Source organism: Carya illinoinensis, chromosome 3 (assembly GCF_018687715.1).
Source record: "Carya illinoinensis cultivar Pawnee chromosome 3, C.illinoinensisPawnee_v1, whole genome shotgun sequence".
NCBI lineage: Eukaryota > Viridiplantae > Streptophyta > Magnoliopsida > Fagales > Juglandaceae > Carya > Carya illinoinensis.
The window spans coordinates 41,486,080-41,506,255 of record NC_056754.1 but is presented as its reverse complement, the minus strand read 5'-3'; the positions used below and the strand labels follow the sequence as shown (position 1 = coordinate 41,506,255).

Genomic DNA, 20,176 nt, shown 5'->3' with positions numbered 1-20,176 from the left:
CTGTTGGGCACATGGGAAAGTTAGAAGGGTGTAAGGGATTATATATCATGATGATGTCAATAATAATTTAACTCACGTTCTATTTAATTTTATGAGACTTTTTTCTTTTTTTTACTTTATTTTTTGAAGGTTTATTATTGATGGTATTTTGCCATGTGAAAAAGAGAGCATCATAGTTAAAATCTTTGTTGACAAGATTTGAGAAATCTAAAATCTTTGTCGAGAATGAATGGCTAAGAAGTTGTAAGTAAAACCCGACCAAACCGAATGGTTCGGTCCATATAATTGCTTTTTCGATTTTCAGTCTAGTCACAGCCCAGGTGTGGTATTTTTGAATTGGGTTAGACCAAATTAATCGAAGTATATATATAGTTTTTAAATATATATATATTATTTTATATAATAATTGTATAAGTCAATTATGTAAATTTTTATCTAACTTATCACCATGACCATATGTATTTGGAGTTTGGTAGATATTGTATTTTTTAATTTCATTTCTCTATTTTTTGTTTTTAATTTTATTACGATGATTGTTAATTCTCATGGATGAATATGAATATTTTTGATAAATTTTTCAAATTTTTAGGCTATTTTCAAATACAAAATGTGCAAATAAAAATAAATAGTTTATGTTTAAAAGTATAAACATTGTAGTCTTTTTTATATAAATGGATCGAAAATATACATTAAAAATGATTTTGGACTTTTTACATATTTGACCCATTTTGTACTAGCTTAGACTGAATTGGACCTATAGCTAATGGTTCAATTTAGTTTAAAGGACTAATTGGTCCGAACTCGATCCGAAAGAGGGTGAATATGAGCTGTCTTGGGCTTATACTTGACTTGTAAATATGAGCTGACAAGTCTTGATTTAGACTTAAAACTTGTGAACCCAAAACTTATTCAGCTACTGGGCTTACATTTATTCTAATTGGGCTTAAAAGGTCAAGAATTAAAACTTTTTAAAACATATTTATTACAAACTAGGTTTAATAGAACACAATTTTGGGTTTAAAAGGCCTAGAAGTTGGCTTAAAGAGCGCATTAATGGTCTTAAGAGCTCAATTATAATTGACCTAAGAGCTCAATTATGACCTAAAAAAACACAATTTACTTATTTATGTTTTTTTTTTAATTTTATTTTTTATCATGAAATATTAATGCTATTTTTTAAACCATATTTTAAAAATTTCTTATTTAATTAATACTAATAAAAATGATTTAAAATATGATCAAAATTTATTATTTAATATTTATTGCTGAAAAACAGTGAAACCCAACCCGTGTCCGTGGCTCCCCTTTTTTACTCAAAGCTCTATCGGGGACTCTCCGGTCTCTTCCCCCTATTATCTTCGTCGTTGTCTCATTCTCGCCCTCTCTTTCGGGGGTTTTTCTTTTTCCTCTTCCTTTTTTTTTTTTCGTTTTTCTTTCTCACCTTCTTCCGTTTTTTCTTTTTAAGTTGTTTCCCTTTTTTGTTGTTTCTTGTTCGATCGAAACCCAAACCCTAGAATTAACCTTCAATAATCCCAACCACCTGTGAAAGATGCAACCGCAGAGGCTCAAACAGCAGGCGATGATGCAGCAGTCACTGTACCACCACCCTGCACTCTTGGCGGCCACAGCCCCTCAGGTTCCGTTTATATCCTTTTCTCCTAATTGGGGTTTCTTAGTTTTGATAAATTTCATTTTAATTGACACATAGGAGATTGGGATATAGTATTATTTGAGTTTAGGTGGCATCATTCGTTCATCAAAGTTCGTTTGCTTTTTTCTTTTTGCAGGAAAAATTAATTACTGTTTAGTTTATTATTATTATTATTATTATTTTTTTTTTTTACAAATTTTTTCTCCCTATCTGGAGGGATTTAATGGTACATGACATGTTTCTCCTCAGACGTGGAAAGCCAAAGAAACTTTTTTTCTTTTTCCTTAATCAGGAAAATTTCATATATTTTTTTATTGGGACCGAGTATGAACAAAGTTCCGACTAATCCGGGCGTGCACAGGCTGAGAATTTCATATATTAATTTCAGTTTAATAAATGGACTGCATACTTTTAAGACTCTTGTTCTATGTTGCTGTCCTCCGTTTTTTGTTTATTTATCGCTAGATGTATGTAAGCAGCCTCTCGGAAAATGGTAAAAATTCAAAGGATATTTAACAAGAGCTGGAAAAGAATCGAAAAAGATTCATTGACTTTCATAAGCTTGGGATTGATTCGAGGCAATCCAACCTCCAAAAGGGTTTTCAGGGTTATACAAGATAGACGATAATCTCTCTCTTCCCGCTCCCACACTTAAATAACCGAAAAGTTCCCATAACAGAATTGAAAAAATAAAGAAAAAAAAATGGAAATTACTACGACAGATTGCTACTTCTAGAATTCCTCCTAAACGGCAGCGTCCCGTGATACCAACACACCTGATTCCCTTTTGTACCCTTGCTTCTTAATGAAATGCTGTGTTGTTTATTGGTTGAGAAGAACTGCTTCACCAAATGACCCCGTTTCAAGTCAGGCACATAACTATGTAGTTCTATGCTGGTGCGTATCATGAGCCCAAAGATTCAAAGAAGACCTAAGAACATTAAGGCCTTGTTTGGTTAGGCAAAACCAAAAATCTCATCTTATCTCATCTCAATTCATCATTACACATTTTTCAAATCCCAATACAAAATATAATAAACAATCTAACTTTTTCAAATCCCAATACAAAATTAATATTCAAAAATTATATTATAACAATATTTTATTTATTACTATTTAAAAAATTTTATCTCATCTCATCTCATCTGTATAACCAAGCGGGGCCTAACAGTTCACCTGTATTCTTCGTTTAGTGCTAACCTTTTTTCCCTTTCATGTTAGTGATTTTATTTGTTTACTTAAGCAAGTAGGAAGGTTGCATGAGTGGTGTTTACCTAACAAAGAGGGAAAGATTAAAAAAAGTAGTGGTGATTTGAGGGTACAATATGTCCAAATGGTAGATTGGGTACCACACTGCTAAAGGGATGTCAGTTTGAGGATGCAAGGGGTATTTATTGTTTTTTTTTTTAAATATTTTTTTGGTTTTGATGCGCATTTCAAGTTAGAGTGTTACATGTTTTTTCATTAGTTGTTTGCGTGTTTCATTCTTTAGTTCTTGATATATTTTTCATATACCCAAGAAAATTCTTGAGAGGAGTGGATATATTTTTCTTTAGGGTTTCTTCTTCTTCTTTTTTGGTTTCCTGCTTTTTTACATTTTTATTTTGCAGATAGAGCCTATCTTGAGTGGAAATCTGCCTCCTGGGTTTGATTCAAGTACATGCCGCAGTGTGTGAGTGTTGTATAGATGTTTTCTTTTCTTTTTTTTTTTTTTTCATTTTTTGCCCCTCTATAAAAATAAAAATAAAAATAAAAATAAAAATAAAAAAAATTCATAGGATGCCTTTTGGAAGTGGGTGCAACTTGTGGCTTTTTTGCCAAGTTAGCTTCTCTTTGGGTCTCTTAAATGCAATAAGTAATTCGTCAGTAATGTATTTCTGGCACATAGACTCTCATAGCACTTTATCCTTTGGAGTAGTTATTTTTCTGTAATTTGATGAGTATCTAACATGTGTAATTCATTTTCCAAGTAGGTACACTATTTTTTCATGTATTTGTTTAATAGGCTTATACTTTTGTCTATGAGCGAGTGCAGGTATGTAGGAAACATTCACCCGCAGGTTACCGACCTCCTCCTTCAAGAAGTTTTTGCTACCGCTGGTCCACTTGAAGGATGCAAGCTCATCAGGAAAGAGAAGGTGGGGATAGCATTACACCTATTTTTAGTATTCTCTTTAACGTCTTTATTTGGTTTTGATGGCTAACAACAGAAAAATACCATCTTCTGAATATGACCAATCCTGTGAGAACATGGAAAATAATTATGCTGCTTGAGTTTTGTGCTATTGTTTTAACAACCTCACCTCTTTTCAATTTGCATCTTATAGGTTTCTTTGCTGCTTTCTCAGCTTAACTTATCTTTTTATGCAGTCATCATATGGTTTTGTGGACTACTTTGACCGTAGATCAGCTGCGCTTTCTATTGTGACTCTTAATGGGAGGCATCTGTAAGTGTCAACCTTAACTAGATTTGGTTCCTGTTTTTCTCTTGTTGTATATCACATTAAGATTGTTTGTACAGGTTAGGGCAGCCTATCAAAGTTAATTGGGCATATGCAAGTAGTCAAAGAGAGGATACATCAGGTTTATATACTCATTAGCATCTTTACTTTTTATTTTATTTTATAATTTTGTGGTGAGTGTGTCGTGTATATTAATTTTCGATAGCTTATGATGTATTTTTGTCATCCAGGTCATTTCAATATTTTTGTAGGTGATCTTAGCCCCGAAGTTACTGATGCCACATTATATGCTTGTTTTTCTGTATACCCCAGTTGTTCGTAAGCTCCATTTTCCTTGTATTTATTTATTTTACAATGTTCTTCTCATATCAAATCAGCACAAAGCGCCTAGGTTGAGGCGCTTTGTGTACTAAAAAGCGCAGTGCAATCTATTTGGCACTCTTTTTTGTGAGCTTAAAGTTCAGAAAATCGCTCTTTTGTAATTTTATTTTTTGTGGAAAAAAAAAATATCAATTCAAGACCCAAAGAACAAATATTTTTCAGTATTTAGTTGATATTGAAGATCATTTACGTATGATGGCTCCACATGTTGTCACATGTGATATGTAAGCTTTTACCTATCCCAAAAAAAAAAAAAAAAAAAAAAAGTGATATGTATGCTTCTAAGCCCGATATAGTTGTCCAAGTTAGCTTTCTAGATGAATTGATATTTGATTTGCATATGTTAGCATGGAAGTCAATACCTACAATTCTTGTGCTTTTTAGGTCATGGACTTTTTGGTATATTTTGGTTCAACCATGTACTTAAATTTGATTATGGCTATTAAGCATGATAAATGTGTATATTTAGTAAGAGAAATTCTACTCATCATCCTCACACTATGCACCACACATAATTTTTTAATTTTTAATTTTTTTCTCTCACCAAATATGTGATGTTTGGATAATGAGTAGAAGAATTCAATTAGTTTAAGAAGAATAAAATACAATAAAATAAATAAAAATAAAAATAAGTGTGGTGTGTAGTGTATGGGGATGATGAGTAGCAAAGCTCTTTAGTAAGAGGATCATATAAAATACTGTGTTTAAATTTTTTATAATTAGTTTACTTATCAATTTTTTAATATAATTATTTGATTACTAAATTATCATGTTGCATCATACTCTAATAAATGATGTTAATAGGCTAAATGTATTATTATCTTGTTTTTTAAACCTCTCATTTTGTTTTTATGGATTTTCTATTGTTATATATCATTTTTATGAAGATAAAAAAAATATATATCTATATCATTTTTAAAAATGTGTGCTTTACTCATCTTGGCACCCACTTGCGCTTAGTGCTTTTTACCTACGCTTTTTGTGCTTAAGTACTCCTAGCACTTTCACCCACACCGATCATATTCAGTCAGAGCCAATGTGTTTCTGGTGGTAGTTTAATTTTTATTTTTTATTTTTTTATGTCGGGGAACCTCTCCAAGGCAGGGCCCTTTGGACCCTGGTAGTTTAATTTTCTTGTGTGCTTGGTAGACAGGCACCATATATCTTGAGACTAATTTGACCAACATTCTGGATACAGAGATGCAAGGGTCATGTGGGATCAGAAAACTGGGCGTTCAAGGGGTTTTGGATTTGTTTCTTTTAGGAATCAGCAGGTAGTAAAATTATTCTATTGTTCTTTTAAAAAGTTTCATGTATCTGTTGTTTTTTCCCCCCCTTTCATGTCATGATTGTATTTTTATCATATTTTGATCAGGAAGCCCAGAGTGCAATAAATGACTTAAATGGTATGAATATTTATTCCAAGTCTTGTTTCCGTTCTATTTATATTTTTTTTGGGAGATAACAGTGTCATGTAATACAATGCTAAAATTTAAAGCTGTAATTAAAACTTTTTGAAGAGCTATTATGATTACAAGTTCTTAAGACATTAATTCCTATACTTAGTTATTATTCAATATGCTATCCTCTGTGGTATGAATCATGGTAACTGGGTTCCTATACTTAGTTATTATTCAATATGCTATCCTCTGTGGTATGAATCATGGTAACTGGACTAGGAACTGGAGAAATGACATGGGAAACGCAAAAACTAACTTTTCAATAATGTGAGATATGAAAGGTAAAATTTTGCGAACTAGTTGAAAATCTTTGTGAAAATTTGTCAGAGGAAAATAAGTCAGTGTCTCATTTAGATTTATTTATTTATTTATTTTTTATGAAACCTTTTTCCAGAAGGTCTCTTGGATTAATTAGTGCAATTACTATTATAAAACAATATGAGATTTATTGCGTAGGATAGGAAAGCAGTGGAAAGGAAGGTAGGTGGGAAGGGTGGAAAATATTTTGCTTGCATTTCTGATGTGATTTCCTTGTCAATTATTGAAAAGTATGCCCTGGAAATATCAAAATGTTGTTCTATCTGTGATGCTGTACATGTGAGAAGCCCTGTTTTCTCTTGGTATCGCACTAGTTCTTACAAATATAAGTGGAAGACCTTGCATTGATTTTATGTTATGTTATTTTATAAGTGAAAGACCTTGCTTATATATTCCAGGAAAGTGGCTTGGAAGCCGACAGATACGATGCAACTGGGCTGCAAAAGGTGCTAATGCCAGTGATGACAAGCAGAGTTCAGACTTAAAAAGTGTTGTGGAACTAACAAGTGGAACATCAGGTGCCATAAATTTAAAATGAAACTGTAGTTTTTTCTGGCTTAAAACCTACTTGTGAAAGTAAAGTGGCATTGTCTTTGCTTACATGCTTTTCCACCCTTTTCTTCTTTTATTGGAACCGGTAAACAAATGCTTGATTTACATGTATGTCTTTCTGTTGCGTGTGCAGACGATGGTCAGGAGAAGTCTAATGATGATGCTCCAGAGAACAATCCTCAGTATACAACTGTTTACGTGGGCAATCTTGCTCCAGAGGCAAGGAAACTTTTTTGGACTTGTTGTCTCTGGCATATAATTATTTCTTCAATCTATATTCTTGGGGAGGTTATTTATATAATCTGAGGTGGACAGCTATTTTTGCCCTTCTCGTAAGGCTAGGAATGCTACATTTAACATAGCACCAGATAATAAGATATACATAAATATTAATAACTCAAACTAATGATAAGGTGGAATATAACAAATTTTAAGCAGTTATAACTTAAAATCAAAAACCTTGTGATTGACGCTAATTAGGGCTTGACTAAGTCATGAAACTGAGCATGTCATAAACTGTCTAGGCCTCTACCTCACCTCCATGGTCCAAGTCCTGTCCTGCACTTCATCCTCATAAAGATCATCACTTGGGGAGGTTAAAACATAAAAACATACAAAAATGAGTTGAATACTCAATAAGCAACACATCATACAGTAAACATAGTATTAACATAGGGTTCCTTTGAAAACATGTATACTCATAGTTACATGCGCAGATAACATGAATGTGATAACATGTATACAATGTGCAATTCCCAGTCATGAATGCCCCTGTTGAAGCGAACATTCCACTGCTAAGAGCCATGGGAAAAAACCCGCATCTTTGCCACTGAAGCCTCACGGCTAGTTGCAATACGATACAAAGCTGGAAATGCCCTGTGAAGAGCACAATCACCGCACCAAACATCATGCCAAAACCTGATTCGTGTACCCTCGCCCACCACAAACCGGATTTGATTCTCAAAACTCTGCCATCCCTTTCGAATAAATTTCCAAAAACCCACACCATATTCCCCCCACTACATTCCGCAGGTTATGGAATCCATATATAAGGAAGACACACTGGGTGCACTAGTTGCATGTACATCGCCAGCAATATGCCCATAAACATATGGTACTGTCTTCATATCATAATATAGGCCCTTATGTATTTGAACCTTCATACTTCAACATAATCATACATGCATACTTTCTTGTCATATCTTGTGTTATCTTATTATAGCCACATATTTCAAATGAAATCGTGCCTCATCATATCATAAATTTCATAAGAAATCATAATCTTTCATAAAATGTCGTGATACATGTTTCCTTACATAACAAAATCATGATCTTTCATAAATATTTTCATGCATAGTTCTTTAGATAAAATCATGACTTGTCATAAATATTTTGATGCATAACTCTCACATAAATTTACGGCTTCTCATAAAATATCTTGATGCATGTGGACCCCTAGGGGTTGGCTCAAGTGGTAAAGACTTGGGGGTATGTTCCCCCTAGGTCTAAGGTTCAAATCCCCTTGGATGCAAAAAATATCTAGGGGCCATTGGATCGGGGGATTTTCTCATTGAATTACCCGAGCCGCACTTGCGTGAAACTTTTTGTCGAGGGCTTGTTCACCGTCGGGATTAGTTGGGACTTTGTTTTAGGACACTTGGTTCCAATAAAAAAAAAAAAAAATTGATGCATGTGTCATGCAACAGTGCAACTAACATGAAACTCAATGCATAAAATCATGGCATTTATGAGTCTATCATGTCAATCAAAATCATTTCTTTCATGACTTGGGTCCGTAAAAAGGAGCTTCCAATGGAGGGCATACATGCATAATACTTTTATAAAAGACCTATTGTTTACTGTACATATGTGTAAGGGTATGATCATGCTACTTATCTTGTATTGTTAATCCAATATTTTTGGGGAGAAGCTGGTTACCTATAAAATAGGCATGTAACATACGTCAATTTCCAATTAAACACATACGTTGTAATTAAACTTGGAATGCTTAGATAACCTATATTTCCATACACCTAAAATCCTCGTAACCCGAAAATCAGTCTAACCTTTTGTGGGCCCACTCTCTCATAATATTTCGCATTAAACTCATAAAACATAAGTCCAACCCCATGGCCCATTTCAAATTTCATAGCCCATAACAAAATATATCTTACCAGCCTGTAATTGACAAGGCTCTAACTCATCAAGTGATACTTCTCCTTCCCGGACCTGTGTGTTGTATATTAACACCCATGGTTCTAGCATCTCTAGGAGGGAGGCAGGAAGGGAGAGAGAGAGAGATTTACATGGGTAGAGAGAGAGTTATGTGGAGATAGGGAGGAACTGAGAGAGAGAGAGGGCTTGATGTTGGGAGAAAAGAGAGATTACCAAGAGATAGACAACAATGGTGGCTTACAGGGAAGGCTACTGTGATGTTGTAGGTTGGAGCAGTGTTTTCTGGAGTTTGGATGGCTGAGGCTTGCAGGGTTGTTGTTTTGTCGTGTTTGGTGGAAGGGTCATGCTCTGGTTTCTTGGTTGGAAAACAAAGGCTTGTTCGGTTCTTTATGGTGCACAAGAGTTCACTAACGAAGTCTTCACGGTGGTTCCTCAAAGGGGACTTGACGTGGAGGGACGTTGGACTGCAGCGTCACTTGGATGGGAGGAACGGTTGCATGTTTGTTGGTTTGCAGTGGGCTGTGGGGAAGCAACCAAAAAGACTAAGTGGGTGGTGGCCGTGTGGAGATGCTTTGTAGAGGGACGTAGGGGTTGGTTGGCATCGTGCGGGATAGTGGTGTTTAGTGGCTTGTGGCTTTGTGGTTTTCGAAACTTGGAGGCTGCTATTCCGTGCAACAAATGTTGAGGAGAGGCCGTGAGGGTGTTGGTGGACTGGAGGAGATGGCAACACCGTGAGGCTTGGCAGAAGGTGGGTCGACAACAACCCTAGTAGCGACTGGAATTTCTCTGTGCATGAGAGGATCAGATTGTGCATGTAGGTATATATGCTTTGCCGTTTGGCATGAGCCTAGTGTTTGAAATTGAATACATTCATGGGCTTGGAGAATATAAACAAACCTTAGTTCTCATGGGTTTGAGTCCAAAATACGTCCAACTCGTTTGGGCTTTTAAAATAACAATTAAGCCTATCACCAATTAAATAGGGCCCACTTCATCCATAAAAATTTATTGAATTTAAACTTAATAATTGAGCCCAATAAAAATCCCATAATTTACCATAATAATTTCTGGGACCGTAACCGATTCAAAATTATCCAATAAATCTCAATTGTGCTTCTCAAATTTTGTCCCATTATAATAAACTTTTGGGCTCTTGGGCCCAATTAAAATCCTTATTCAACCAAAAGAATAAATAGCTAGTGTGCTTATCCAATATGGCCCATTTAACTTAATTCAGGCCTAATAAAATTTCATCATGAATAATATTGGATCGGGTTGTTACACATGCATCTCATTAAATAATTTTCAAACTAGATTTTCATGGTATCCTATAGAAGGTGCATAAAACAGGGCTTATATGAATGGTCAATAGTGGCATATAACTTAAAAAACAGTTAGCAAATAGAACATTTTACAGCAGTTTGGCACAATCATACTACTGACCTTGTTTTGTAATTTACATATTATCAAAATTTTCTTTGCAACCTAGGGAAAACACCCATAATCATTGCTATCAAATCCTTTTTACTCGTGCCAAGGTTTGAATCCCATTCTGTATTTGGTTCTCCAAATGAAAACAGGTATGGTTTCATTTGTTTGTGTAATACCCTAAATTAGATTGAGTATAGGAAGGTGGCGAATGAGATCCCACATTACTTGGGAGGAAGAAGTCTTGTCCATAATGGTTTCAAAGATCTTCAATTGTAACATTGACCAATCCTTTTGGAGCATGGGCCCAAATGTGACTTGGGCCTTCCTTGCATCTTTATAAATTGCATTATAACCAATAAAAGAAAAAGGCCAAATCACATATGGGCTTAGGGGTGAGCATCGGTCGGTTCGGATTGAAAAAACCAACCGGACTGGACTGAAACCATTTCTTCCAATCCCGATCCTAAAAAATGTGGACCAAAACCATTTGGTCTGGTTCCGGGGTCTATAAATTTTGGACCAGACCGGACCAGACCAAACTCCTATATATATATTTTAAAAATATTTTTAATAATTTAATATATTATTTTTATATAGTAATTATATAAGTTAATGATGTAATTTTCATTTAATTTATTATCATTGACTATATAAAATATTTATTTTAATAAGTTAGTTACATAATCTACATTAATAGTTCACTTAATTTTAATTTAGTAATTTAAATAAAATTTTTTTATTAATTTATTTGGGGCAAAAAAATGAAGGAAAAAAAAATGGATTGGACCGATCGGACCGGACTAATCCTACTTTTCCGGTCTGATCTCTATGGATGTTCGATCCAGCTGGGTCTGGGGAAAATGAATTTCGGTCCATCACTGGACTGGACCAGATCGCCAACACCCTTATATGGGCTTATACTCCAAAAGGATTAGTCAAGGTTACAATCTTTTCTTTGTTCGTGTACTAGATAGCTTCCTGATTTCGAGCCTTTTGTCTTTGGTTTAGAATGCCCTATTCCCGTTTGAATTGCATTGGAGCCTCCTGAAATCATTTTAAAGAGTAAGAATTTTTCTATTCCAAGCAATGTGGAAAAATGTGGAATCCTATTCACCACCTTCCTATACTTAGTACAGGGTATCACACTCTTGCCCGCTTAAGTCTCTAATATCTGGGATTGCCCTTTGATTATTTGTACCAATCCATTGAAAAGCACAAGCTACAATTGTGTCCATGCTCTAAAAGGCAAGTAAAGTATGATTAAGTCCATTTGAATCATTATAAAGAGCAAGAACAACTCCATTTCAAGCAATATGAGATTTTATTCACCACATCCTTATACTTGCTCAGAATGGGGTACCACATTACTTGTTGGAACTCCTAGGTATTTTCATACTCATGAATGATGGGTCATTTAGGGATGATTCATTGAGTGTTAAAGTCGTGGGATTTAAATCCAAAAGTGGCCAATTAGGTTCGTCCAAGTAGCAGCCCTTAGAAGCTGTCATACTGTTGCAGTCTTCCAAATCTCTCAATTAACTAATATGGATGATGGATTACACCACATAATTATGCATCAAGCTTGAATTTGATATTTTATTTTTTGATTGATTCTAGGTGTTTGAGAACGAAGTCCTGACTAACTCTGGCGGTGCGCTGGCCCTCAATATGAGTTTTCTGCAAGTGCACCTTGTGTAATTTTATGGCCACTATAAATTGTTTGCACCAAGAGGATTCGAACCTTAGATGTGGAGGGAGCATACCACTAAGACCAAGGGCCTTACCTATATGATTGATTTGATCACGTGCTAACATGTAGATTTTAAGATTGAGAACACAAGAAAACTGTTTTGTTTCATTCTTCGACATCTTTAAATCTAGTGCTCACTAAAAATCTTCTTTCAATTACCAATCTGTCATAGGATTATGCTAACAATTCATAACCAAGCTCGAACAAGTTTTTACAGCCGTGTACTAAAGGAACATTGAAGAACAGAATCTGTCCACATAGTTTCCTTTGCTTAAAAGCTGCATTCTTGTACTCTTCTAGCTCTAGAATTCTTTGTTTTGACATAAAAAACAGTAAGAAATATGTTAGATTCAAAGAGGGGGAATTTTTAATATAGGGATAAGACCCGATGCAACTTACCTTGGATTCATCTTAGGATGCTGTGGAGGGTAAAGTTGAAAACTTAGTTTATCACTGATTTAGTTGCTGGAAGGTAGGCGGTGACTTTCACTCAGAAATTGAAGGAAAAGAATTCACTTAAATCACTGGAGGCCAACAGATATAAATTCTAACAAGGGAGGAGGACGGGAATTTTATGAAATTCTTTGCGATTTAGGGGCTGAAGTGGGGTAGCATCAAGGGTGAATTATGATTGAGTTGAAATCATGAGATTCAGGGTCATTTTTAATGAGGAAATGTTTGAGTTTTCTTGTGGTGCATTCAGGCTGACTGAAATAGGTTTTTTAGGACTTCAGGAAGCTTACTTTGTCTTTTTTTGATGTAGGCAACTTCCTGGGTTAGTTTCAAATCATGGCAGCCTTGATTTAGGACTCGAGTCCTGAAATTTCTGGGTTAGATTAGTGCCTGCCCCAGTTCTGTTAAGCTTTCTTTTCCTGTACTAGACCCAATTAGGCAAGTTTCATCTGTCTGCTGTCTGCAACAAATCAGCACCTGAATACAACCAATTAAATCTTTCAAACAGCAAAGCAGTTGCTGAATGATTATGAAAATTAAGACGAAATTCGAAGTTTTTAAAACCAGAAAAATAGGAACCTAAATTTCAAAACTGCTGGTATGTGTGTATGACAGCTTTTTGATGGAATGTTTGGCTTTGGACATGAGATGATATGGTCAAGGTTTTCTTGTACCATTTGATTAATTTTTCTCAGATGATACACCCTGTAAATGAATCAAGAAACATTCATATGTACTATCTTCTGGAAATTCTAATGATATACTAGAGCACCAAAACACTATTAAGACACATCCAGGGTTAGAAAGTCTCTGAAATGTTTTAAAATCATTTCTTAGTTGGCGTTTTCAATTTCCCTACAGGTTACTTCAGTTGATCTCCACCGTCATTTCCATGCCCTTGGTGCTGGAATCATCGAAGATGTTCGCGTGCAAAGAGACAAAGGTTTTGGTTTTGTGAGATTTAGTACGCATGCTGAAGCAGCTCTGGCTATTCAGAAGGGGAATGCTCGGATCCTCTATGGCAAACCATTAAAGGTACATTCACCATTGGAAGGTTATATTTTCCATCCCAAAAATTGGCACTCTTTTGTCATATATTTGGTTATTGGTTGGATGAGGTCCCAATATTATTAAAAAATAAGAATTGTTGGCCTCCATTTTGTTTTTTGTTTTTTGTTTTGTTTTTTTAATTTGAAGATCAAGATAGCTAATTTTATGCAATGATGTATTTTAAAGAAGTAAATATCAGGCACCCTCTTTCATAGATTTTGGTTATCGGATGGATGAGGTTCCAATATTATTTACAATTTAGTAGATATCTGTTCTCCAATTTCTTTATCAAACTTAAGTAATTGGTTTAAATTATATGCTTTACCAGATTATTATTTACTTGACTACATGCAGTGAATAAGTTTGTATTATTGTGTGCATTTTAGCATGCGTGCTTTTTGTTACATCTTTGAAATGGTTTTCTTACTCATAATATGAGTTTGGGCTTTTCTGCAAGTATTTTATCTTTCGTTAGTACTTTTGCGCCCTCTTTGAAGAACTTAAAAATAAAACAATTGTAACTTATCTTTCATTAGTATTGGTTGTGGCTAGTGAACCATAGATTCAGCCTCTAACCAGCAAACACATTTATCTGAGGATGAAGACGCCCTCATATGAACAGCTAGATTGAATGTTAGTTAATATCTTCTATTTGGCAGTGCTCATGGGGTAGCAAGCCTACACCACCAGGGACAAGTTCTACTCCTCTTCCCCCACCAGTGGCAGCACATATGCCAGGTCTTTCAGCCGCTGACATTGCAACCTATGAACGACAAATAGCATTAAGCAAAATGGGGGCAGCGCAAGCGCTAATGCATCAGCAGGGCCAATATGCACTTAAGCAGGCAGCCATGGGAATGGGTTCCGCTGCAGCCAGTCAAGCTATCTATGATGGTGGTTTCCAGGGTGTAGGAGCAGCCCAGCAGCTCATGTATTACCAGTGACTATAAGTGAAGAAGTACTCCCATAATACACCGCCTCCGGGAGGAGTACCTATCTTAAAAGACCTACATATACGTTTTGCTTTTTCTCTTTTAACTTATTAATTTTTTTTTAATCTTATTCTCTACCTTTTATTGCTGGTTTTATTGTTGTACTTACGTTAGATACTTCCTTTGTGTGCGATAATAGTGTCGCCAGTTTTATGTGTGGTTGTGACCATTTACTTGGGCTAATTAGGATTATTCCAGAGGCAGCTTTTCTATTTTTTGCTTTGTTAGTCTTGTTGATGGTCTTCTCAAACTGCGATTGAACGCTTTGCGTGCACTATTTATCAGCTTTTCTATGGTTATGTTTGATGGTTTGTATCCATCCTGATCTAAAGGATGAAAGTGCTGAACCCTCGACCTTTTACCATTTACTTTCTTTTGATCATCTTAATTCGTTTTGTACATAAAATAAGCAAATTGCTTGACAAGTAGTTCATTTGAGAATTACAATCGATTTTTAAATGATACAGTTCAAATAACATTTTACTTAACTCGTATGAATTAGAATGATTTCATGTTTAATTTTTTTTTTTTAATGAACTTTGTAATGAGAATATCATTGTGGTCATAATATTATTTATCTAAATTAACTATATAAAGATATTTTATAAACTCAAAAAATTTATTTGTTAAAATTTGAAATTAAAGTTACAAGCTATAATATAAATAATTTATTTTATTTAAATGAAGGAAATGGTAAACAAATTTGAACTCGAAGATCAGCTCGGGAACAACTGGACTTGATCACCCATTACTCGTTTGAATCTAATCTGAATTGCTTATCGCCCTAATCATCGTCATGTTGCGTGTTTTTGTTGATCTACAACTATGGTACAATTCTTTTACATCTATTTAATGTGATTTTGCCACCTCATAAACAAATCTTAAATTTTTCTTCATTTAAATATTTTAATTTGACAATTTCTCTCAAATCTGTAAAATAGTTTCTGATGCATAATTTGTGTAGAACGTTGTCAATTCATGAGAATCATTTCAATATCTCCTATTTTTCTTCATTTTTCCTTTCCCAATTTCTTCGCTTTATTATTTTATTATTATTATTATTACTTTCTTAATGTTATTGGTTTAAAGGACGACAACCTCGGTGGGTTTCCTAATTAGAGAACATCAAAACCAAGATTAGAAAGGAAAAACCCTCTTCATGACAGATAAATTCATTAAATTTTTTATACGTAGAAAGCTGCAAACCCAAAAGTTCCAGACTCATTTGAATATCGCAGTTGTGCTTTTCCATGTTCATACAGAATCTCATCGAAGCATATACATAAGCTCTCTACTTTCTAATCGGATGATAAAATAAAAATCTTTCATTTCCATCTTCTACATTTTTGCTTCTGTTGGTTGAGAATATAGGAATTAAGCTGATTAAATCTCGTATATGTATGGAATAGCCGTTTCATGACAACCCTTTTTTCTGGTAGTCATCTTCTAATGTTTCCTAAATTGCGAGAATCCCAGTTGAGAAGATCTGTCCTCTTGTGTACGGTGAGCTTGAAACATCTGCAGACCTCGTTGCTTCCGATCTGCACTGTTCTTTCCTCTCATCCATCACTATCTGCCTTGTTCGACATTCCGTGCTACAAAACGCTCTCTCTCCTCTGTTCAATCAAAATAGACCCTTTCAAAATCTAACCCACAAACTTCTAGTCGTATGTTTTGCATCAACAAAATGATATCATGAGAAAGAGAGAGTTTTACCTGTACATGTATATGTCTTTGCCATGGAGGTTTTTCCTGCACAAATGACACGAACTGAGAAAATCTGAAGTTGGATATGCTGAGACAATTTCCCCATATGTTGGCAAGGAATTCCCAGCAATACCCAAGTTGTTCCATCTACCAAGACCATTTATTTCTTGTGGATTTTGTCGATATTCAACTCCATCACAGTGCACCTTTGTGAAGGATTTGTTAGGTCCATGACAAGTCACGTAAGTATAGTTCTCCGAGCTACCTTCTCCAATTTCCTCATATGCTCCTTTTAATCTCTCACATATTTTGTTAGAATTAACTGTTTTGGGATGATTTGATCTATTTAGATTGCAACTCCAAACAGCATATTTAGCCAAGATTTCGTGTCCACATCCGTTGTTACTAGATTTCTCAAGGGCAGCAACAATACCCAATCCAACCCCACCAAGATCATAATTCTTTAAACCTCTTGGTGATTGCATGTTGATGTCTAATGGACTCCTTGGACTTGTGGCGGCGGCTTCTCGAAATCCCGACCGGTTGCCGGAAACCAATAATTCCGAGATCTTCCCGATCATCGGATGAGATCTCTTGCCTAACATGCTTAAAAATATGAAAGAAAGAAAGGAAGAGAGAGAGAGAGAGAGAGAGAGAGAGAGAGAGAGAGAGAGAGGAAATAAGGGGAAAGCTAAAGCACTTTGGAGTGGGAAGATGTTAGGAAAGAAATGGAGATATGGGGGTCTGTATAAATGTCCGCAAAGCTAGCTTAGCGTCTTCAATATATGATGGAGTAGTTGGACTAATCCTATGGTTTGATTTTTGGAGTTATTTGGGTGATAATTGCTTGAATAATTAAAAAAGAGCCAAAATATCTCTCAGTTATTTTATTTATTCTAGTAATAATATATTATAAAAGAAATGGATCCCATTGGCAGATTATTTTAGCTCGTTTGAATATTTAAAATATTTTAAAATTTGATGAATAGTAAAATGATTTGAATTAAGATATTTTATTAAAATTAAAAAAAAAAAGAAAAAATTGAATAAAAATATTATAAAATTTAATTTTTTTTAAATATTATTTTTGTTTTGAAGTTTGTAAAACATGTATTGATTTTTATATTTTGTTTTAAGTTTTGTAAAAGTTGTATTGGTTTTCATATTTTTATAATGACTAAATAATGATTAGATAAAAAAATTAAATATTTGAAATTAAAAAATATTTTCTATTTTAATAATATTTTGAGAATGAAATTATGAAAAATTTTAAAAATTTTATGTTTCATCTTTATATCCAAACGAGTTCTTAATCATAAGAAAATAGAATTGTCGGCAAAACTTTTTGAAGAGATTATTTAAAAGAAAAAGGGAGAAAAAAAGGGGCTGATTTTGTAAAATTAAATCTATAAAATGATTTGATTTTATATAATATATTAAATTTATTTTATAATAAAAATAATTTTATAATTTAATCTTTGTCAAATAAAGTGAAATGATTTTTTACAAAATCTTTTTAACTAAAACATCTAAAACAGAGTAATGATATCCATATATTTCATTTTCTTTCATTCTTTGAATTTTATTAAACATTCTAAAACATGAATTTTTTTTATAATTTAAAAAAAAATAATTCAATCAATCAATGTAATAATACTTTCATATTATAAAATAAATTTATTTTTAATTAAATTTATTTGTTGGTAAAAATAGCTGAATATTAAAACAACGGTAAAGGAATTTTAAAACTATCATTACTCTTAAAAAAGAAAAATGCTCGTGGCCCAATATTTGAAGTCTGGCCCACAAAAGTTGTCAATGTTTTTGGACAATGGAAAAGAAAAGATTCCAGGGGGAATGGCACCGTGGATCGTGGGCACGTTTCAAGCTCAATCATTTCTATACTACCGCAGCGAACTGTAGGCCCCATCTTTTGTCGATTGAAAGGGTTGTGGCCGAGTCTAATGACTAATATATCCTTCTGTCCCCTCAGTCACTGTCTCACGACTTGTGTTTTTTGGGAGATATTTTTTGGGAGACGTATCCTTAATAAATTTCTATTCATTATTTTTATATATTATATATTATTTTTTTCTTATCAAATATGTCATATATAAATAAAGAAAATGATAAGAATCCTGTTAGAAGATCTTGTTAATTTCTCCCACTCACTTTTTTTTTTTTGAAATTTGTTTTTTACAGAAAAATTAAAAAAATATTGTTTAATTATATTGTGAATTTATTTTTTCAAAATATTTAAAAGTGTTAAAAAAATGATATGAAAAAAATACTAAATCTGATCTTAATTTGAAATAGTTTAATCCTTTTTCCAGAAACAATAAGTCCATTTCTTTTGATGATCTCAAAAAACGTTTTAAGATGTTTCCAGTGCTCATAAATAGATTTGGAGAATACAAGAACATCATCTATGTAAACGATGGTGAAATCAGTAAATGATAGAAAGATATCATTCATAATATTTTAGAATTCACTAGGAGCGTTCTTCAGCCCAAATGGCATGACGTTCCACTCATAGTGACCGAATGGAGTAGTGAAAGCAGTCTTGTACCTGTCTGACTCCCTAATTTGGATCTGCCAAAATCCGGACTTAAGGTCAAACTTGGAGAAAATAACTGCATCACTTAACCTATGAACCAAGTCATTCTTGTTAGGGATGGGATACCGAATCCATTCTAACACCTTGTTCAATGGTTTGTAATTTATGACTAAACGGGGTGTACCTCGCTCAATCTCAGCGTTTTTTTGAACATAAAAAGCAGCACACGACCAGGGTGACTTACCATGCCTGATGATATTCTTAGCAAGAAGATCCTGGATCTCATTTTTACAAAACTCCAAAGTTTCTCTATTCATTTGAATAGGTATTGCTTTGGTTGGAATTAAGTTTTCAGATAAATTTTTAACATAAGGTAAAGAAACAACATGTTTCTTCCTATGCCAGAAAGCATTAGGAAGTTCCGAACAGACTTTATAAATCAAAGTTTTTTGAAAATCTTCAATTTTTGATCTAAGCAAGGAATTATGCAAATTATCAAAAACACGTTTGAACTTGATTTCTTGTTTAAGAAAATCTAAGTGTTTTCTTTTTACAGAAAGCAAAAACATAGATCTTCTAGTAGTATCGCGTTCAAATTTAGAAGCAAACTTAAACTTAACTTTCTGTCCAAAGGGGTCGGTAGTGATCCCATCGGCTTCAAAAAGGAATGGATAAATCATGTTAAGAAAAGGCATACCAAGGATAACATCATGGGTTAAATTCTTAACAAGCACAGAAGGAATTTTAAAACAAATATTTTCCTAGCAGACATGAGCCGTGTTTAGCTCATAACGAATCTTCATCTTAGATCCGTTTGCCGAGAATAAATTCTCTTCGGACATTTTGAAATAGGAGGTAGGGACTAGGCCTTCTCGGATACAATTAAGATTTGCTCCTGAATCGATCAAAGCAATAGCAGAGAATTTGTATTCATGATTAACAATAATTTCTACCAAACAATACCATTTCTGCGGAATAGAATGGTGAATCAAGCAAATATCCTTAGTTGGATTAGAGGGTTTAGCATGGTCTGACTGGTTTGATTCTTCACCAGAAGGACATTCATGATCAAATTCTTTATCCAACTTTAAACATGCTAAATCTTGTTTAAAAGAAGCATTTTCAGATTTGAGAGTTTTGATCTCTTCTTTGAGTTCAGTAATCTCTTTTTTAACAAGAGATACTTCATGCAATCCTTTAATGAAAAATCTTTGGGTTTTTGTTTTTGAAAACGTCC

At 34.0% G+C, this 20,176-nt stretch overlaps 2 protein-coding genes across 2 annotated transcripts; one reads left to right on the top strand and one right to left on the bottom strand.

Moving 5' to 3' along the window:
• The first annotated feature begins 1,279 nt into the window (after positions 1–1,279).
• Positions 1,280–14,974, top strand: LOC122304254 (oligouridylate-binding protein 1-like). The gene is made up of 12 exons (XM_043116412.1): positions 1,280–1,636; positions 3,262–3,323; positions 3,687–3,789; positions 4,022–4,098; positions 4,173–4,234; positions 4,344–4,431; positions 5,693–5,768; positions 5,870–5,900; positions 6,671–6,790; positions 6,958–7,043; positions 13,495–13,668; positions 14,343–14,974. Exons 1-12 carry the CDS (start codon positions 1,550–1,552, stop codon positions 14,625–14,627), a joined length of 1,251 nt encoding a protein of 416 aa, XP_042972346.1. The 5' UTR covers positions 1,280–1,549; the 3' UTR covers positions 14,628–14,974.
• Positions 14,975–15,874: 900 nt separating this feature from the next.
• On the bottom strand, positions 15,875–17,140 carry LOC122304252 (FCS-Like Zinc finger 13-like). Its single transcript, XM_043116411.1, has 2 exons — positions 16,392–17,140; positions 15,875–16,291 (listed from the first exon to the last, which is right to left on the bottom strand). Exons 1-2 carry the CDS (start codon positions 16,985–16,987, stop codon positions 16,132–16,134), a joined length of 756 nt encoding a protein of 251 aa, XP_042972345.1. The 5' UTR covers positions 16,988–17,140; the 3' UTR covers positions 15,875–16,131.
• Between the last annotated feature and the right edge of the window lie 3,036 nt (positions 17,141–20,176).